Genomic DNA, 21,809 nt, shown 5'->3' with positions numbered 1-21,809 from the left:
TCCATGTAATGAATCTGCCGAACTCTACAAATAATCACCCGGAGAAGAGCGGATTTACATATGTTACTTACTGCTTATTTTACTTCTGCAAATACATTTATCTTATGGAAATGACGGTAAAAAGAGAAACATCTCCCCAGCGTGTCTTCCCGATGAGCCTTCATTATAGCGTCCGGGGGTCATTATCAGTAAAGACTTTACAGACGCGATTCCTTAGAAAGTCTCAGAGTCGGATCCTTGTAGATCACAAGTTCTGCTGAGACTTTATTGCAGAGCAGTCGTGTGGCCCTCACAGGTCTCCTGGGACGGGATCGAACCCTTCTAAGCTCTTTATTGCAAATACATTGCAACATGAAAACATCAAAGTTACCCCAACATATCTGGCTACATACCGGGTAACCAACAGCACATTAAACTGTGCCGCCCCCACGACAGCCGACGGGCTGCTCAGACTCGGATCCACAGTGGCTTGAGGGGTCTCCGGATCGGAGGCGGGTCGCGCAGCTACCTCGGAAATAAAAAGGGGGAAATGTGTTTTGGGTGGTGAATGGGATAATGTTCATGACGCCACCCATGGTGTATGGTAATGGGAGAGACCACCGCTGCGGTTGGGGAACCCGGTGACGATGTTGAAGCAGCTCGAGATGTTAACCCCTCCGTGGGTAGGGGGTTTGGTGTCCTGGGGCCCGGTGATGGATGGAGTGGGGAACCCATCGGGGGTGAAGGGATATCAGGTACTCACACAGTCCAAAGTCACTAACGCTGACACCAGGTAAACCAAACTCTTGAATGCTCTGTTTCTCTTAGTTGAGCACGCTGGGTCCGTGCCTCTTTGGTGTTGCTGGTTGGTCTGAAGTCTTGTCCCTTGGCACTGTGTGTAACTTGGTGGATCCCTTTTGCCTAATACTACTCGGGTCCTGCTCACCTGCGTGGCTCACAGGGTTCACGCTTGGGATTTTCTGGACACTTGTGGGAAGTCCTATCCCCCTCATTGCGCTAGTACCCAGATTCTGGAGCGGGTGGGGAACGGTTCCTGAAGATTCCGTTTCCGTCGGGTGAATTACTGGGCTGCGTGAAGCTACTTCCCAGCCTAGGGTCCGCGTACCCCGCCGTGCCCTGGCCTCTGCCCGGTTGTAGCACAAGGCAGCCGGCCTGCTTTCTGTAGCAGCACCAGCACCATACCCCCTGTCACTACCCCCTGCGACTGGGGTTCCAGCTCCTTCTGGCCAGGCCACCGTCTGGGACTTGGGACGGGTACAGGAGCCCCGCTCCACAGCGTGACCTGCACTGTCACTGCTGTCTCACTACTCAACTCTACTCAACTACTAACATCTCTTCCCTCCCTCTTCCATCCCCCCAACAGGGTGGCCCTATTCCCCTCAGGCTGCCCAATGGGTGTCTGGTGGGTGTGGTGCAGAGTGTTCCTCAGGATTTTTGTATACCTGTTGGTAGCAACACCAAATTGACAGGACCCATAACCAAGGAGGAGCGGGTACCATGCAGAAGGGCAGATTGCACGGCACCCTTGTGACGACCTGATAGGCCAGAGCGTCACAAAACGACACACTGCTCTCACCGACAGTGAAGGCTTTTATTTTTATTGTAAGAACAGTCAAAAAACTATCAATTTTTTGGAGAACTTATTTGCCTTTCAGGTGTTACCATACAGGTGATGCACACAGAAGAGCCATTGTTAATCCATAAGGAGTGTGGAAACAATAATCCCTTTTGGAAAGTAACTTGCAAAAATTACTTCTATTTTGGTATCAGTAACATGTTCACTGTTAGAGAAGAAGCAATGGCCTTGTAACAAGCTGATCGGGTGATGGAGGACGGGTATGACGGGGTAATGGAGGACGGGTATGACGGGTGATGGAGGACGGGTATGACGGGGTGATGGAGGACGGGTATGACGGGTGATGGAGGACGGGTATGACGGGGTGATGGAGGATGGATATGACGGGGTGATGGAGGACGGGTATGACGGGGTGATGGAGGACGGGTATGACAGGTACTGGAGGATGGATATGACAGGGTGATGGAGGATGGGTATGATGGGGTGACGGAGGATGGATATGACAGGGTGATGGAGGACGGGTATGACGGGTGATGGAGGATGGGTATGACGGGTACTGGAGGATGGGTATGACAGGGTGATGGAGGATGGCTATGACGAGGTGATGTAGGATGGCTATGATGGGGTGATGGAGGATGGCTATGACGGGGTGATGGAGGATCGCTATGATGGGGTGATGGAGGATTGTGATGATGGGGTGATGGAGGATCGCTATGACGGGGTGATGGAGGATGGCTATGACAGGGTGATGGAGGATGGGTATGATGGGTGATGGAGGACGGGTATGATGGGGTGATGGAGAATGGGTATTACGGGGTGATGGAGGATGGCTATGACAGGGTGATGGAGGATGGGTATGATGGGGTGATGGAGGATGGGTATTACGAGGTGATGGAGGATGGGTATGATGGGGTGATGGAGGATGGCTATGACGGGGTGATGGAGGATGGATATGATGGGGTGATGGAGGATGGGTATGACAGGGTGATGGAGGATGGCTATGACGACGTGATGTAGGATGGCTATGACGGGGTGATGGAGGATGGCTATGACAGGGTGATGGAGGATGGGTATGACGGGGTGATGGAGGATGGGTATGACGGGGTGATGGAGGATGGGTATGACAGGGTGATGGAGGATGGGTATGACGGGGTGATGGAGGATGGGTATGACAGGGTGATGGAGGATGGGTATGACAGGGTGATGGAGGATGGGTATGATGGGGTGATGGAGGATGGGTATGATGGGTGATGGAGGATGGGTATTACGGGGTGATGGAGGATGGGTATTATGGGGTGATGGAGGATGGGTATTACGGGGTGATGGAGGATGGCTATGACAGGGTGATGGAGGATGGGTATGATGGGGTGATGGAGGACGGGTATGATGGGGTGATGGAGGATGGGTATGACGGGGTGATGGAGGATGGGTATGATGGGTGATGGAGGATGGGTATTACGGGGTGATGGAGGATGGGTATTACGGGGTGATGGAGGATGGCTATGACAGGGTGATGGAGGATGGGTATGATGGGGTGATGGAGGACGGGTATGATGGGGTGATGGAGGATGGGTATGATAGGTGATGGAGGATGGGTATGACGGGGTGATGGAGGATGGGTATGATGGGTGATGGAGGATGGGTATGATGGGTGATGGAGGATGGGTATGACGGGGTGATGGAGGATGGGTATGATGGGTGATGGAGGATGGGTATTACGGGGTGATGGAGGATGGGTATTACGGGGTGATGGAGGATGGGTATTACGGGGTGATGGAGGATGGCTATGACAGGGTGATGGAGGATGGGTATGATGGGGTGATGGAGGACGGGTATGATGGGGTGATGGAGGATGGGTATGATGGGAGATGGAGGATGGGTATGACGGGGTGATGGAGGACGGGTATGATGGGGTGATGGAGGATGGGTATGATGGGTGATGGAGGATGGGTATGACGGGGTGATGGAGGATGGGTATTATGGGTGATGGAGGATGGGTATTACGGGGTGATGGAGGATGGGTATTACGGGGTGATGGAGGATGGCTATGACAGGGTGATGGAGGATGGGTATGATGGGGTGATGGAGGACGGGTATGATGGGGTGATGGAGGATGGGTATGATGGGTGATGGAGGATGGGTATGACGGGGTGATGGAGGATGGGTATGATGGGTGATGGAGGATGGGTATGACGGGTGATGGAGGATGGGTATGACAGGGTGATGGAGGATGGGTATGATGGGTGATGGAGGATGGGTATGACGGGGTGATGGAGGATGGGTATGACGGGGTGATGGAGGATGGGTATGATGGGTGATGGAGGATGGGTATGACGGGGTGATGGAGGATGGGTATGATGGGTGATGGAGGATGGGTATGACGGGCTGATGGAGGATGGGTATGATGGGTGATGGAGGATGGGTATGACGGGGTGATGGAGGATGGGTATGACAGGGTGATGGAGGATGGGTATTACGGGGTGATGGAGGATGGGTATTACGGGGTGATGGAGGATGGCTATGACAGGGTGATGGAGGATGGGTATGATGGGGTGATGGAGGACGGGTATGATGGGTGATGGAGGATGGGTATGATGGGGTGATGGAGGATGGGTATGATGGGGTGATGGAGGATGGGTATGACGGGGTGATGGAGGATGGGTATGATGGGTGATGGAGGATGGGTATGATGGGTGATGGAGGATTGGTATGACAGGGTGATGGAGGATGGGTATGATGGGTGATGGAGGATGGGTATGACGGGGTGATGGAGGATGGGTATGACAGGGTGATGGAGGATGGGTATTACGGGGTGATGGAGGATGGGTATTACGGGGTGATGGAGGATGGCTATGACAGGGTGATGGAGGATGGGTATGATGGGTGATGGAGGATGGGTATGATGGGTGATGGAGGATGGGTATGATGGGGTGATGGAGGATGGGTATGATGGGGTGATGGAGGATGGGTATGACGGGGTGATGGAGGATGGGTATGATGGGTGATGGAGGATGGGTATGATTGGTGATGGAGGATTGGTATGACAGGGTGATGGAGGATGGGTATGACAGGGTGATGGAGGATGGGTATGATGGGTGATGGAGGATGGGTATGACGGGGTGATGGAGGACGGGTATGACGGGGTGATGGAGGATGGGTATGATGGGTGATGGAGGATGGGTATGACGGGGTGATGGAGGATGGGTATGATGGGTGATGGAGGATGGGTATGACGGGGTGATGGAGGATGGGTATGACGGGCTGATGGAGGATGGGTATGACGGGGTGATGGAGGTCGGGTATGACGGGCTGATGGAGGACGGGTATGACGGGCTGATGGAGGACGGGTATGACGGGGTGATGGAGGACGGGTATGACGGGGTGATGGAGGATGGGTATGATGGGGTGATGGAGGATGGGTATGACGGGGTGATGGAGGATGGGTATGATGGGGTGATGGAGGATGGGTATGACAGGGTGATGGAGGACGGGTATGACGGGCTGATGGAGGATGGGTATGACGGGCTGATGGAGGACGGGTATGACGGGGTGATGGAGGACGGGTATGACGGGGTGATGGAGGATGGGTATGATGGGGTGATGGAGGATGGGTATGACGGGGTGATGGAGGATGGGTATGATGGGGTGATGGAGGATGGGTATGACAGGGTGATGGAGGATGGGTATGATGGGGTGATGGAGGATGGGTATGACAGGGTGATGGAGGATGGGTATGACGGGGTGATGGAGGATGGCTATGACGGGCTGATGGAGGATGGGTATGATGGGGTGATGGAGGATGGGTATGACAGGGTGATGGAGGACGGGTATGACGGGCTGATGGAGGACGGGTATGACAGGCTGATGGAGGACGGGTATGACGGGGTGATGGAGGATGGGTATGACGGGCTGATGGAGGACGGGTATGATGGGTGATGGAGGACGGGTATGATGGGTGATGGAGGACGGGTATGACGGGGTGATGGAGGATGGCTATGATGGGGTGATGGAGGATGGGTATGATGGGGTGATGGAGGACAGGTATGACGGGGTGATGGAGGATGGGTATGACGGGGTGATGGAGGACAGGTATGACGGGGTGATGGAGGATGGCTATGACGGGGTGATGGAGGACGGGTATGACGGGTTGATGGAGGATGGGTATGATGGGTGATGGAGGTCGGGTATGACAGGCTGATGGAGGACGGGTATGACGGGCTGATGGAGGACGGGTATGACGGGCTGATGGAGGACGGGTATGACGGGCTGATGGAGGATGGGTATGATGGGTGATAGAGGATGGGTATTACAGGCTGATGGAGGACGGGTATGACGGGGTGATGGAGGATGGGTATGACGGGGTGATGGAGGACGGGTATGACGGGTGATGGAGGACGGGTATGACGGGGTGATGGAGGACGGGTATGACAGGCTGATGGAGGATGGGTATGACGGGGTGATGGAGGATGGGTATGACGGGGTGATGGAGGACGGGTATGACGGGGTGATGGAGGATGGGTATGACGGGGTGATGGAGGATGGGTATGATGGGGTGGTTATGACAAGGAATTCATGTGTGATGAGGTTGGTGCAGCCGTTCTTAGCGGTCATTAAGTCTGTAGGTAACTGTATACATAAAGCTGCAGGACACAAAGACACAATGATAGTTATTCCCATGTGTTTATTTCCTAAATCTACTAAACAAGTAACTCCTTTTTTATTTTATTGTTTCTATGGCTCGTTTCCTAGGTTACCGACCACCTCTGCAGCCCATTCAGCAGCACTGGAGAGCGCTCAGCACTGCCGCTCATACAGGCAGGAGGGAGCTGGGAGGAGCCGTGCGCTCGTGGCGAAGGTCAGGGGACAACCCCCTTGAAAAGAAGACTTTAAAGAAATAAAAAATCCCAGTCTTTCCATCAATGAATTCTTTATTGAGATTCAGAAGAAGACAATTATGTGATAAAGACGAGAGAACAAGGGCCTGACCTACGCCTTCACCCCGCCGCACTGCCACATCCCAATCCAGGAGTCTTGAAGTCTTGGGTTTCCATGAATTAAGATACAAGACTGTCCGGGGCTGAATGTGAGCAGAACGATCAGATAAGAGCATTTACGCCAGAGAAGTGGAAGTTCTGCCCAATATTCAGTGAGGAGCAGGAGAAAAAACAGCAGATAGAAAGCCACCAGATGCTGCATGGTCCTGACAACTCGCTGAAGAGAGTCCAGACTGGTGGTGTCAGAGGTGGACATGCTTCTCCTCATCCTGTGGATGTGCACGGTGACCGAGACCATGATACACGTGCTGGTGACTATCATAAGCGGATACGATACAAAGTTACTGACGTACATGACTTCATAGAAGGGTTTGGAAGATACGTTATCTCCTGTGATGTTGGTGGAAGTGTTCTTCACAGAGTTTTCTGAAAGTAACTCTATCATGGCATTCAGGAAGCCAGCACACAAGGATATGACCTCCACCACCAGGATGGCCCATGGCACCAACTGATCAATGTTGGTCTTCAAGAAGGAGAAATAACTGGCCTTGAAGTGCATGATCTTAATGTAATAGAAGAAGCAGAGACACAAGGTGAGCCAAGAGCTGGAGCTCATACAGTACAAAACCAGCGTGTATTCCAGAACAGACGTGTACTCATCGAGCGTCAACGAGGCCACCATACAAAGAACAGAGGTGAACAGAACAATAGGAGACGCCATGTTGGAGAAACTCAGTGCAAGCAGGATTTTATCTCTGGTGCTCAAGGATTGTCCATTAAAAATGCTTCTCAAAATGACAAAAAGAATGAAAGAGCTGGTGACGATCCCGACCACAGCTTCGAGGAGGGCTACAGTGAGGGCAGCCATGGACTCGGTCTCCAGAGCCATCGGTGAGAGGAGATCCTGACGTCTTCTGAGGTCCAGCAGAGCCTAATGGCAGGACACCTTCTTCTCTGATAAGTAGTTATCACCAGCTATTGCCGGCACCTGCATTTACATAGATATTTGCATCTATATTGGGCAGAGGACTATTTCACAGCACAAGCCTTCTCTCCCAGAATTATATGTTCAGGACTGTAGATTTCGGATACTGGTGATTGCCACTTTATTTTCTGCTTGTAGATGGATTAGGATCAGGATTGGAGCCTCGGAGACAAATATCTGATATACGTCTTCAGAGACTCCTGTGCCGGATCTTCCTCCATCTGCTCCAGAGATGCCTAGACATGTAGATGGAAGCCCACCTCCAGACAGACAGACAGACACCACACGATTTATCCTCTGTCCATCAACCCTGAGCTTAAAGCAACAAGAAACCTGTTGTTAACAGTTGACAGGTTTCCCGGCTCCTGGGCGCCCGTGATGACCTCTGCTGACACTTCCCGAGACCCTTTTTGTAATTACTTGTGATAAGTCTTAAAGATGATCTTCTAATTCTTCATTCACTTTAAGTACAGAAAACGTTTTTCCATTCCTTCATTCATTTTATAAGAGTAGTGGACTGTAGCTGCCACATTTCTGCCCTGAAGACCCCCATCACATGGTGTAGTGTAATGTGAATAATGTCCTGCGTCCTTTGTGAATATAGGGATATGTGAATGATAATGTACAGTGATGTAATGTGTAATGTACAGTGTAACCTGTGATATGTGGTGTTGGTAATGTTATGTAAGGTATACTGTATAGCAGTAGTAATGTATATGATGATAAGAGCACGGCAAACAGCAGAGGAGGAGTGGCACCATGACTGGCAGGGAAGCAGATGGACCCATGTCAACTGCACTAGAGGAACCCGAAGACCAAATATCGTCCCCAAAGGTACCTGACAACCAAATACTGAATACTGGCCCTAGAGGAACCCAATGACCGAATACCGTCCCCAAAGGAGCCTGATGACAAAATACTGAATACCTCTCACAGGGGAATACGATAACCAAATACCATCACCAGAAGAACCCAATGACCGAATACCAAATACCATCCCCCGAGGAACCTGATGACCAATTACTGAATACTGTCCCCAGAGGAACCCAATGACCATATACTGTCCCCAGAGGAACCCGATGACCAAATACTGAATACCATCCCAAAAAGGAACCTGATGATCAAATACTGAATACTGTCCCCAGGGGAACCCGATGACCATATACCGTCCCCAGAGGAACCCGAAGACAGAATACCAAATACCGTCTCCAGAGGGACACCAGTCTTCATGGTGAAGCACTGAAGACCGAACATCAATATTGGTTCCAGAGGAAGACCAGACTTAGTGGTCAAGTACCAATAGCTGATTACCAAAGACCCGGGACCAGGAACAGAAAATTCACTCCAGTGCAGACTCCGACTGAACCGGGCCATTCTTCCTGCTTTAGCATACGGTACTAAGAAAGTAAAGTCAGTTACTGAAATTAGACCGGTGGTGTAGTAAATTGTATTTCAGCCATGGCAAGTTTAGTGTACAGTGAAGATATGTAAATCTTGAGTTTATTTGCAAAAGAGAACACTGTGACCAGAAGCCGGGTGACCCTGACGCTGCTCTGACAGACTGGGATTGGGTTAACGTTAGTAAGATTTTGAGACCAGAATGCAGATAACATGATCCTTGAGTGTTGGCTGGGACATCGAGTGGGACAACAGTGAGGTTTTAGACCAACCCTTGAATGGAGTGGCCATAGACTGAAGGAGCTGGAGAACAGGACTTTAGTTGCCAGGCCCTTAACCATCAAGATAAAGAGTTAATTCCAACTGGTGTGTGGCTATAGTCAGCAATGGGAATGTTGAAATTGCAGATTGGATGTTTGAACAGCTGTGATGCTGGAGACAGTCCTCGAGGCGCTTTCAATCACTCAAGGGACTGAAGTGGTCCAGATGGCATAGGAGTCTGTGGCCTCTGTCTGTGGGGCTGGTCTTTTATCTGCACCAGGGCCTGGCCGATTCATGGACCCACCTATGAAGAGAAGAAAGTCAGATATCTGGGGGTCCCTGCTGTGCCAGTTGTGTCCCCAGACAGGGAAGGCTTTTTTGAATGATCTAACGAACCAGATGAATCTGGGACCCCTTGTTGTTGGCCACGGAGAGCCAAAGTCTGTTGCTTCTTCCTCTAGTTTAGTTGCGCAAGTTACGCATTCCCTTGTTTGATTGAGGGACTTTGAGCAATAAGAGGGTCCTACACCTTTCAGCCTGGACTGTGCCCAACCAGCCATGGACTTTCCTTTAATCCCCTATGGACTTTGCCCAAACAGCCATGGACTTTCCCTTAATCCGCTATGGACTTTGCCCAACCAGCCATGGACTTTGCCCAGTCCCTTTATGGACTCTGTTAATTTAATCCCAAATATTGCCCCTTATAACCTGTGTACTTGTCTGAGCATCTATGTTGGGAGGGTGAGGGGATGGAGACCTGATGTCCCAAATGGGTTGAAGGCAGATGGACTGTTTGGGTTGCTGTTGTGTTAGCCCAATGGCCTCTGTTTGTAAAGCTGTAGAACTCTTGGTTCCAGGGTCCCAACCTAGAGGGACTAGGTCCATTTTGCCAACAAGGAAAAAGGACATAAAAAAAGAGACTGTTATTTATGTTTTTGTGCTGTGTATTGGTGTCTTCTAGGAGTCTGAATGATTGAGGATGACCATTGTTAAAGAGGGGAGCAATGTAAGAGCGGTGGGCTGTTGCTCTGCCCCTGAAGACATTGCATTGTGTAGTGTAATGTGAATAAGGTCTTGCGTCTTTTGTAGACATTGATCCTTGTGACAGTGATATATTGCAATGTGTTCCTGAGCAGTGTATAGTGTATCCTGGGATATGCGGTGGTGGTAATGTTATGTAACGTATAATGTATAGCAGTATTCATTTTTAGGATGTGCACTGTCCTGTTAAGGTTAAGTGTTGGGACTAGCGCACAATGGGAGGGGTTAGCTGATAGGGAAAGAAACAGTTCCTTTTAGAAAGTTAGTGAAGCCCAGTGTGTAACAGAGACAGATGTATAATCTGTAGGTTGTTCGGGCCGCGTGTAACAGAGACAGATGTATAATCTGTAGGTTGTTCGGGCCGTGTGTAACAGAGACAGATGTATAATCTGTAGGTTGTTCGGGCCGTGTGTAACAGAGACAGATGTATAATCTGTAGGTTGTTCGGGCCGTGTGTAACAGAGACAGATGTATAATCTGTAGGTTGTTCGGGCCGTGTGTAACAGAGACAGATGTATAATCTGTAGGTTGTTCGGGCCGCGTGTAACAGAGACAGATGTATAATCTGTAGGTTGTTCGGGCCGTGTGTAACAGAGACAGATGTATAATCTGTAGGTTGTTCGGGCCGCGTGTAACAGAGACAGATGTATAATCTGTAGGTTGTTCGGGCCGCGTGTAACAGAGACAGATGTATAATCTGTAGGTTGTTCGGGCCGCGTGTAACAGAGACAGATGTATAATCTGTAGGTTGTTCGGGCCGCGTGTAACAGAGACAGATGTATAATCTGTAGGTTGTTCGGGCCGCGTGTAACAGAGACAGATGTATAATCTGTAGGTTGTTCGGGCCGCGTGTAACAGAGACAGATGTATAATCTGTAGGTTGTTCGGGCCGCGTGTAACAGAGACAGATGTATAATCTGTAGGTTGTTCGGGCCGCGTGTAACAGAGACAGATGTATAATCTGTAGGTTGTTCGGGCCGTGTGTAACAGAGACAGATGTACAGTTAGGTCCAGAAATATTTGGACAGTGACACAATTTTGGCGAGTTGGGCTCTGCATGCCACCACATTGGATTTGAAATGAAACCTCTACAACAGAATTCAAGTGCAGATTGTAACGTTTAATTTGAAGGTTTGAACAAAAATATCTGATAGAAATTGTAGGAATTGTCACATTTCTTTACAAACACTCCACATTTTAGGAGGTCAAAAGTAATTGGACAAATAAACCAAACCCAAACAAAATATTTTTATTTTCAATATTTTGTTGCGAATCCTTTGGAGGCAATCACTGCCTTAAGTCTGGAACCCATGGACATCACCAAACGCTGGGTTTCCTCCTTCTTAATGCTTTGCCAGGCCTTTACAGCCGCAGCCTTCAGGTCTTGCTTGTTTGTGGGTCTTTCCGTCTTAAGTCTGGATTTGAGCAAGTGAAATGCATGCTCAATTGGGTTAAGATCTGGTGATTGACTTGGCCATGCAGAATGTTCCACTTTTTTGCACTCATGAACTCCTGGGTAGCTTTGGCTGTATGCTTGGGGTCATTGTCCATCTGTACTATGAAGCGCCGTCCGATCAACTTTGCGGCATTTGGCTGAATCTGGGCTGAAAGTATATCCCGGTACACTTCAGAATTCATCCGGCTACTCTTGTCTGCTGTTATGTCATCAATAAACACAAGTGACCCAGTGCCATTGAAAGCCATGCATGCCCATGCCATCACGTTGCCTCCACCATGTTTTACAGAGGATGTGGTGTGCCTTGGATCATGTGCCGTTCCCTTTCTTCTCCAGACTTTTTTCTTCCCATCATTCTGGTACAGGTTGATCTTGGTCTCATCTGTCCATAGAATACTTTTCCAGAACTGAGCTGGCTTCATGAGGTGTTTTTCAGCAAATGTAACTCTGGCCTGTCTATTTTTGGAATTGATGAATGGTTTGCATCTAGATGTGATCCCTTTGTATTTACTTTCATGGAGTCTTCTCTTTACTGTTGACTTAGAGACAGATACACCTACTTCACTGAGAGTGTTCTGGACTTCAGTTGATGTTGTGAACGGGTTCTTCTTCACCAAAGAAAGTATGCGGCGATCATCCACCACTGTTGTCATCCGTGGACGCCCAGGCCTTTTTGAGTTCCCAAGCTCACCAGTCAATTCCTTTTTTCTCAGAATGTACCCGACTGTTGATTTTGCTACTCCAAGCATGTCTGCTATCTCTCTGATGGATTTTTTCTTTTTTTTCAGCCTCAGGATGTTCTGCTTCACCTCAATTGAGAGTTCCTTAGACCGCATGTTGTCTGGTCACAGCAACAGCTTCCAAATGCAAAACCACACACCTGTAATCAACCCCAGACCTTTTAACTACTTCATTGATTACAGGTTAACGAGGGAGACACCTTCAGAGTTAATTGCAGCCCTTAGAGTCCCTTGTCCAATTACTTTTGGTCCCTTGAAAAAGAGGAGGCTATGCATTACAGAGCTATGATTCCTAAACCCTTTCTCCGATTTGGATGTGAAAACTCTCATATTGCAGCTGGGAGTGTGCACTTTCAGCCCATATTATATATATAATTGTATTTCTGAACATGTTTTTGTAAACAGCTAACAAAACTTGTGTCACTGTCCAAATATTTCTGGACCTAACTGTATAATCTGTAGGTTGTTCGGGCCGCGTGTAGTGGGTGACTCGTGGCAGGAACAAGAGAAGAGTTGGCTGGGACATCGAGCATCGACAACAGTGAGGCTAGAGACAGAGCCTCAAACAGAGTGGCCCCAAACTGAAGGAGCCCGATAGGACTCTAGTGGCCAGGATCTAATCCGTCAGGGCAATAGGTTAATCCCAACTGGCGTGTGACTGGATTCAGCTTACCGTGGTGGAATCTCCCTCAAGCGTCTAAAGAGCCTAGTCTCTGCTCCGCCATAGTGGCAAAACCCCCTTAGCCTCTACTCTACGAGAAGGGTTGGTTGAGCTTCTTTATAGGGGTGATGGAGCCTCTGTATAGGGGTGGTGGAGTCTCTGTATATGGGGGCTGGAGATTCTGTATAGGGGTGGGGGAGGCTCTGTGTATGGGGAGGTGGAGCCTCTGTATATGGGGGTGGAGGCTCTGTATAGGGGGGTGGAGATTCTGTATAGGGGAGGTGGAACCTCTGTATATGGGGGTGGAGGCTCTGTATAGGGGGGTGGAGCCTCCGTATAGGGGGGTGGAGCCTCTTTATATGGGGGTGGAGGCTCTTTATATGGGTGGTGGAGACTCTATAGGGGGTGGAGCCTCTGTATAGGGGGTGGAGCCTCTGTATAGGGGAAATGAACATCTGTATAGGGGGTGGAGACTCTGTATATGGGTGGTGGAGCCTCTGTATAGGGGTGGAGCCTCTGTATAGGGGGTGGACCCTCTGTATAGGGGGGTGGAGGCTCTGTATAGGGTGGTGGAGCCTCTGTATAGAGGGGTGGAGCCTCTGTCCCTATACAGAGGCTCCACCCCTCTATACAGAGGCTCCACCACCCAGCCAACTCTTTTCTTGTTCCTGCCACGAGTCACCCACTACACACGGCCCGAACAACCTACAGATTATACATTTGTATATAGGGGTGGAGCCTCTGTATAGGGGTGGAGCCTCTGTATAGGGGGTGGAGCCTCTGTATAGGGGTGGAGCCTCTGTATAGGGGTGGAGCCTCTGTATAGGGGGTGGAGCCTCTGTATAGGGGTGCAGCCTCTGTATAGGGGTGGAGCCTCTGTATAGGGGGTGGAGCCTCTGTATAGGGGTGCAGCCTCTGTATAGGGGGTGGAGCCTCTGTATAGGGGGTGGCAGATGTTCTGCCGCAGATATGGAGGATATACATAGCACATGTGCTGATTATAACATATTGTCTTGTGATATATTGTACATCTCTTCTATTGCAGCTGTTTTTCATTATCATTTGCATTACACCAATCAGCCGCTGAGTCTGAATCCACTGATCCCTACATCTTCAATTCCTTTATACATGAGCTTAAGTTACTCTTTCTATTCCTGAAGAAACAGAACAAGTAGCACCCAGGTGAGGGATCCTGACTATACCACATCTTGTCCCAATGTGACTGTAGGATAACGAGGGACAGGGGCTCCTATGCTGTTCCTTACACTAGGGGACCCTAGGTTATCCCTAACCTCAGGGTTACTCCTGGTGGTGGAGATGCCTGAGTCACGTCCATGGCTATACTCCTGACCAGTTGAATTCTGATTCCTCTCACCACTGAAGGAAGAGGCAGAAGTGAGAAGGAAACAGAGATAAAGACAGACAAAGGAAAACTAAAACTCTGGAGAAAAACAAGAGCAGGAAGTTAGCAACAAAAAACAAATCTGTAGTCTGAACAGATGCCAACGCCGCCATGACAGTTGGCGAAGTCAGTAAAAATCACACAAGTATTGATAATTATACACTTTTTTTGCTTTCTTATTGTATTTTGGAAAAAAAATATCACATATATCATTATCAAGCATCAGTTACAATAAAGCAGGAGTCCTGATCCCAAGCTCTGCTCTCCAGGCTGAGAATCTCGTGTGATGCCTCCGATACGTGGAATCATTCATACTACGGTATATACTGTATATGCCATACGTTCTCAGCTCCTACGCAGCATTTTGGGGTTCATGTGGACACGGGGCCTTCAGCAGTACAGGGGGAGGAGCTTCGCTTTTGCTCATCTATGTCTTTTCCCATTCTGAAACTTCTCTTAGATTTTGTCCCCCTCCCCCCATCCTAGATTCACCTTTAGTTTCTTATCCTCCTACATGTAGAGGAGCTCCAGCTCCGGAGCGTCTTCCTAAGCTTCGAGTTGGACTGGATAATGATGGCGGCTTCTATGGTTGGGAAGGACACCCCAAAAAACCAGTCCAACAAATGCAGATCATCCAATCTATAATGGATTGCGAAACCAAATATTGCTATCAAATAATAGGACACAGAAAGCAGAATAAGCAGCGTCATGGTCCTCACAGCATTGATGTAAATCTTCAGCTGAGGGCGGGTGAAGCCCAACACTCCGCGCTTCATGTTCCTAATATGTGTTACCAGAGAAGAAGCCGTGAATCCAGCAGAGACCAAACTAATGATGAAGGGAGGCCAGCAACAAAGGAAGGTGAACAGCATCATGAACACAGTATTGAGCGTGTAATCAGGGAATCCAGAGTCCAGGGTGACGTTCACAAATGGTTCTGTAATTCCTTCTGGGATAAATAGGATGCTTACAGCAAACGACACAGCTGCTGATACTAGGAGAAGATATGGTAGGAGCCGCCGAATATGTCTCTTTAGCCAAACGATGAACTTATGGCTGAAGGTTGTTGTGCTGGAGAAGTAGAGGAGGCAGAGCCAGGCGATGAGCCAGTACTGGAAGTACATGAGGGCAGTAATGAGGGTCAGGTAAAACCCTGCCACGCCCTTGATGAAGAAGACTTGTCCGCAGACCACAAAGAGCAGCTCCTCAGAGATCATCATAACGTGCAGAAATATGTTCACCATAGCGATGAGGAAGTGGAGTAAAGCCGACGGGTTCCCTTCACTTCCAAATCTCAAGACGTTTATATTCTCAACTACAAGGAAAGTGTTCAAAGGAATCCCAACCAGATTCTCCAGGAACCCTAAGAGAGTGAAGGAGAGCCACAAAGGAATATTCATGGTCAGCCTCAGGTAGGCTCCTCCTGATATTCCTGAGTGCTGGACGTCAGATGCTGAGTGCTGGCTTCTATATGCTGGAATCTGGGTGCTGGGTGCTAGATGCTGAGTGCTGGATGCTGAGTGCTGGGTGCTGAGTGCTGGGTGCTGAGTGCTGGATGCTGAGTGCTGGATGCTGAGTGCTGGGTGCTGAGTGCTGGGTGCTGAGTGCTGGATGCTGAGTGCTGGGTGCTGAGTGCTGGATGCTGAGTGCTGGATGCTGAGTGCTGGATGCTGAGTGCTGGGTGCTGGATGCTGAGTGCTGAGTGCTGGATGCTGAGTGCTGGGTGCTGAGTGCTGGGTGCTGAGTGCTGGATGCTGAGTGCTGGATGCTGAGTGCTGGATGCTGAGTGCTGAGTGCTGGATGCTGAGTGCTGGATGCTGGGTGCTGAGTGCTGGATGCTGAGTGCTGGATGCTGAGTGCTGGATGCTGAGTGCTGGGTGCTGAGTGCTGGGTGCTGAGTGCTGGATGCTGAGTGCTGGATGCTGAGTGCTGGGTGCTGAGTGCTGGATGCTGAGTGCTGGATGCTGAGTGCTGGGTGCTGGATGCTGAGTGCTGAGTGCTGGATGCTGAGTGCTGGGTGCTGAGTGCTGGGTGCTGAGTGCTGGATGCTGAGTGCTGGATGCTGAGTGCTGGATGCTGAGTGCTGGGTGCTGAGTGCTGGATGCTGAGTGCTGGATGCTGAGTGCTGGATGCTGAGTGCTGGACGTCAGATGCTGAATGCTGGCTTCTATATGCTGGAATCTGGATGCTGAGTGCTGAGTGCTGGATGCTGAGTGCTGGATGCTGAGTGCTGGATGCTGAGTGCTGAGTGCTGGATGCTGAGTGCTGGGTGCTGAGTGCTGGGTGCTGAGTGCTGGGTGCTGAGTGCTGGATGCTGAGTGCTGGATGCTGAGTGCTGGATGCTGAGTGCTGGGTGCTGAGTGCTGGATGCTGAGTGCTGGACGTCAGATGCTGAATGCTGGCTTCTATATGCTGGAATCTGGATGCTGAGTGCTGAGTGCTGGATGCTGAGTGCTGGATGCTGAGTGCTGGATGCTGACTGCTGGCTTCTATATGCTGGAATCTGGATGCTGGATGCTGAGTGCTGGATACTAGGTGTTGGAGGCTGGTTTCTTGGTGCTTTGTATTGGAGGCTGGGTCTGTTGAGTTAGATTCTTGACACTATGTACTGAATTCTGGTTGCTTGATGCCAAGTGTTGGGTTCTGGATTCTGGGTGGTGGGTGCAGAATGCTGGATTCCGGGTGGTGGGTGCTGAGTGCTGGATTTTGGGTGGTGGGTGCTGAGTGCTGGATTCCGGGTGGTGGGTGCTGAGTGCTGGATTCCGGGTGGTGGGTGCTGAGTGCTGGATTCTGGGTGGTGGGTGCTGAGTGCTTGGTTCCGGGTGGTGGGTGCTGAGTGCTGGATTCCGGGTGGTGGGTGCTGAGTGCTGGATTCCGGGTGGTGGTTGCTGAGTGCTGGATTCCGGGTGGTGGGTGCTGAGTGCTGGATTCCGGGTGGTGGGTGTTGAGTGCTGGATTCCGGGTGGTGGGTGCTGAGTGCGTGGTTCCGGGTGGTGGGTGCTGAGTGCTGGATTCTGGGTGGTGGGTGCTGAGTGCTTGGTTCCGGGTGGTGGGTGCTGAGTGCTGGATTCTGGGTGGTGGGTGCTGAGTGCTTGGTTCCGGGTGGTGGGTGCTGAGTGCTGGATTCCGGGTGGTGGGTGCTGAGTGCTGGATTCCGGGTGGTGGGTGCTGAGTGCTGGATTCCGGGTGGTGGGTGCTGAGTGCGTGGTTCCGGGTGGTGGGTGCTGAGTGCTGGATTCTGGGTGGTGGGTGCTGAGTGCTTGGTTCCGGGTGGTGGGTGCTGAGTGCTTGGTTCCGGGTGGTGGGTGCTGAGTGCTGGATTCTGGGTGGTGGGTGCTGAGTGCTTGGTTCCGGGTGGTGGGTGCTGAGTACTGGATTCCGGGTGGTGGGTGCTGAGTGCTTGGTTCCGGGTGGTGGGTGCTGAGTGCTGGATTCTGGGTGGTGGGTGCTGAGTGCTTGGTTCCGGGTGGTGGGTGCTGAGTGCTTGGTTCCGGGTGGTGGGTGCTGAGTGCTGGATTCCGGGTGGTGGGTGCTGAGTGCTGGATTCCGGGTGGTGGGTGCTGAGTGCTTGGTTCCGGGTGGTGGGTGCTGAGTGCTTGGTTCCGGGTGGTGGGTGCTGAGTGCTTGGTTCCGGGTGGTGGGTGCTGAGTGCTGGATTCCGGGTAGTGGGTGCTGAGTGCTGGATTTCGGGTGGTGGGTGCTGAGTGCTTGGTTCCGGGTGGTGGGTGCAGAATGCTGGATTCCGGGTGGTGGGTGCTGAGTGCTGGATTCTGGGTGGTGGGTGCTGGATTCTGGGTGGTGGGTGCTGAGTGCTTGGTTCCGGGTGGTGGGTGCTGAGTGCTGGATTCCGGGTGGTGGGTGCTGAATGCTGGATTCCGGGTGGTGGGTGCTGAATGCTGGATTCTGGGTGGTGGGTGCTGGATTCTGGGTGGTGGGTGCTGAGTGCTGGATTCCGGGTGGTGGGTGCTGAGTGCTGGATTCCGGGTGGTGGGTGCTGAGTGCTGGATTCTGGGTGGTGGGTGCTGAGTGCTTGGTTCCGGGTGGTGGGTGCTGAGTGCTTGGTTCCGGGTGGTGGGTGCTGAGTGCTGGATTCCGGGTGGTGGGTGCTGAGTGCTGGATTCCGGGTGGTGGGTGCTGAGTGCTGGATTCTGGGTGGTGGGTGCTGAGTGCTGGATTCTGGGTGGTGGGTGCTGGATTCTGGGTGGTGGGTGCTGAGTGCTTGGTTCCGGGTGGTGGGTGCTGAGTGCTGGATTCCGGGTGGTGGGTGCTGAATGCTGGATTCCGGGTGGTGGGTGCTGAATGCTGGATTCTGGGTGGTGGGTGCTGGATTCTGGGTGGTGGGTGCTGAGTGCTGGATTCCGGGTGGTGGGTGCTGAGTGCTGGATTCTGGGTGGTGGGTGCTGAGTGCTTGGTTCCGGGTGGTGGGTGCTGAGTGCTTGGTTCCGGGTGGTGGGTGCTGAGTGCTGGATTCCGGGTGGTGGGTGCTGAATGCTGGATTTCGGGTAGTGGGTGCTGAGTGCTTGGTTCCGGGTGGTGGGTGCTGAGTGCTGGTTACTTGGTGCGTTGAGTTGGAGGCTAGGTCCCGTGTGTTGGATTCTAGACACTATGTAGTGGATTCTGGTTGCTGGATGCCACGTGTTGGGTGCTGGGTGCTGGCTGACTAGTGCTGGGGATAGGAGGCTGGACATTGGGGTCAGCAGGTGGAAGGCAGGGTGTACTGACTTCTGCTAATCATGCTTTACATGCCGGTTTACATGCTATTTGCTTATGGTGTAAGTTACATACACCCGAGGTTCTGTGCATAGAGAGTGAAGATGAGATTGACCGTCATATATTTGTATTCGGATTATTCACAGGCAGTGGTGGAGATATGGATGGAATAACATTACAGTAACGTAGTGTGCTGGTGCCTGATGGGGCAGTGACTTCACGACCTTCCAGGACATCAGCATTGTGCATGGGGACACGTGTCGTAAGTGGACATATCATAGGCGCAAAGTCTCAAGCGTCGCGGGGCTGTCTAGGATTAGATTGGTGTGTTAGGATCCCATTAATGATCTCAGCAAAGAAGTAAATAAGGATCCAAGAAATGAGCTGTAGAGGGTCAGGACCTGTGTGAGAGCATAGCCAATGGTGGACCTACAGCGTAGTAATGAGCTGCGAGCTGGTCAGGGTCAGGAACTGTGTGAGAGCATAGCCCAATGGTGGACCTACAGCCCAGTAATGAGACGCGAGCTGTAGAGGGTCAGGAACTGTGTGAGAGCATAGCCAATGGTGGACCTACAGCCCAGTAATGAGCTGCGACATGAAGAGGGTCAGCACCTGTGTCAGAGCATAGCCAATGGTGGACCTACAGCCCAATAATGAGACACGAGCTGGTCAGGGTCAGGAACTGTGTGAGAACATAGCTAATCGTGGACCTGCCGCCCAGTAATGAGACACGAGCTGAAGAGGGTCAGGACCTGTATGAGAACATAGCTAATGGTGGACCTACCGCCCAGTAATGAGCCGCGAGCTGAAGGGGGTCAGGACCTGTGTGAGAGCATAGCCAATGGTGGATCTACAGCCCAGTAATGAGCCGCGAGCTGAAGAGGGTCAGGACCTGTGTCAGAGCATAGCCAATGGTGGACCTACAGCCCAGTAATTAGCCGCGAGCTGAAGAGGGTCAGGACCTGTGTGAGAGCATAGCCAATGGTGGACCTACATCCCAGTAATGAGCCGCGAGCTGAAGAGGGTCAGGACCTGTGTCAGAGCATAGCCAATGGTGGACCTACAGCCCAGTAATGAGCCGCGAGCTGAAGAGTGTCAGGACCTGTGTGAGAACATAGCTAATGGTGGACCTACAGCCCAGTAATGAGCCGCGAGCTGAAGAGGGTCAGGACCTGTGTGAGAGCATAGCCAATGGTGGATCTACAGCCCAGTAATGAGCCGCGAGCTGAAGAGGGTCAGGACCTGTGTCAGAGCATAGCCAATGGTGGACCTACAGCCCAGTAATTAGCCGCGAGCTGAAGAGGGTCAGGACCTGTGTGAGAGCATAGCCAATGGTGGACCTACATCCCAGTAATGAGCCGCGAGCTGAAGAGGGTCAGGACCTGTGTCAGAGCATAGCCAATGGTGGACCTACAGCCCAGTAATGAGCCGCGAGCTGAAGAGGGTCAGGACCTGTGTGAGAACATAGCTAATGGTGGACCTACAGCCCAGTAATGAGCCGCGAGCTGAAGAGGGTCAGGACCTGTGTGAGAACATAGCTAATGGTGGACCTACAGCCCAGTAATGAGCCGCGAGCTGAAGAGGGTCAGGACCTGTGTGAGAACATAGCTAATGGTGGACCTACAGCCCAGTAATGAGCCGCGAGCTGAAGAGGGTCAGGACCTGTGTGAGAACATAGCTAATGGTGGACCTACAGCCCAGTAATGAGCCGCGAGCTGAAGAGGGTCAGGACCTGTGTGAGAACATAGCTAATGGTGGACCTACAGCCCAGTAATGAGCCGCGAGCTGAAGAGGGTCAGGACCTGTGTGAGAACATAGCCAATGGTGGACCTACATCCCAGTAATGAGCCGCGAGCTGAAGAGGGTCAGGACCTGTGTGAGAACATAGCCAATGGTGGACCTACAGCCCAGTAATCAAATCACATAGGAATATCAGAGCAATCGAATGTACACACCTATAGACAGGGGAGCACACAGGGGTGTACATAGAAATCATAGGGCCTCATAGCAGAAGTTCAAATTGGCTCCCACCCCCCCCAAAAAAAAATATTCAGCTGAGTCCCATAATATCATATGCCGCACCTTTTCCCCTTTCATTGAGCCCATAAAGTATGATGCCCGCAAAAGTGTTCCTAAAACGATGAATTATACCCTTACTACTGTACCCCCCTCAACTGCCCCGGCAAACTATGGTGACCCTAAAATAGTATGATCCCCAACTGTGACCCCCACACCTCACTTCATGCAGTATAATAGCCTCAATAACTCCTCACACTGTATAATGGCCCCCACTAGCCCTCCAAACAGTATAATGGCCCCCACTAGCCCTCCAAACAGTATAATGGCCCCCACTAGCCCTCCAAACAGTATAATGGCCCCCACTAGCCCTCCAAACAGTATAATGGCCCCCACTAGCCCTCCAAACATATAATGGCCCCCACTAGCCCTCCGCACAGTATAATGGCCCCCACTAGCCCTCCATACAGTATAATGGCCCCCACTAGCCCTCCAAACAGTATAATGGCCCCCACTAGCCCTCCAAACATATAATGGCCCCCACTAGACTTCCGCACAGTATAATGGCC

The 21,809-nt window shown here is 51.3% G+C and overlaps 1 protein-coding gene across 1 annotated transcript; it reads right to left on the bottom strand.

Moving 5' to 3' along the window:
• Positions 1-6,562: 6,562 nt before the first annotated feature.
• LOC142259419 (taste receptor type 2 member 129-like) lies at positions 6,563-7,459 on the bottom strand. The gene has a single exon (XM_075331832.1). It carries the CDS (start codon positions 7,457-7,459, stop codon positions 6,563-6,565), a length of 897 nt encoding a protein of 298 aa, XP_075187947.1.
• Between the last annotated feature and the right edge of the window lie 14,350 nt (positions 7,460-21,809).

This window comes from Anomaloglossus baeobatrachus (genome assembly GCF_048569485.1).
Source record: "Anomaloglossus baeobatrachus isolate aAnoBae1 chromosome 7 unlocalized genomic scaffold, aAnoBae1.hap1 SUPER_7_unloc_3, whole genome shotgun sequence".
NCBI classification, from domain to species: domain Eukaryota; kingdom Metazoa; phylum Chordata; class Amphibia; order Anura; family Aromobatidae; genus Anomaloglossus; species Anomaloglossus baeobatrachus.
Note: the sequence above shows the minus strand (reverse complement) of the source record. Positions and strands in the feature narration are given on the sequence as shown.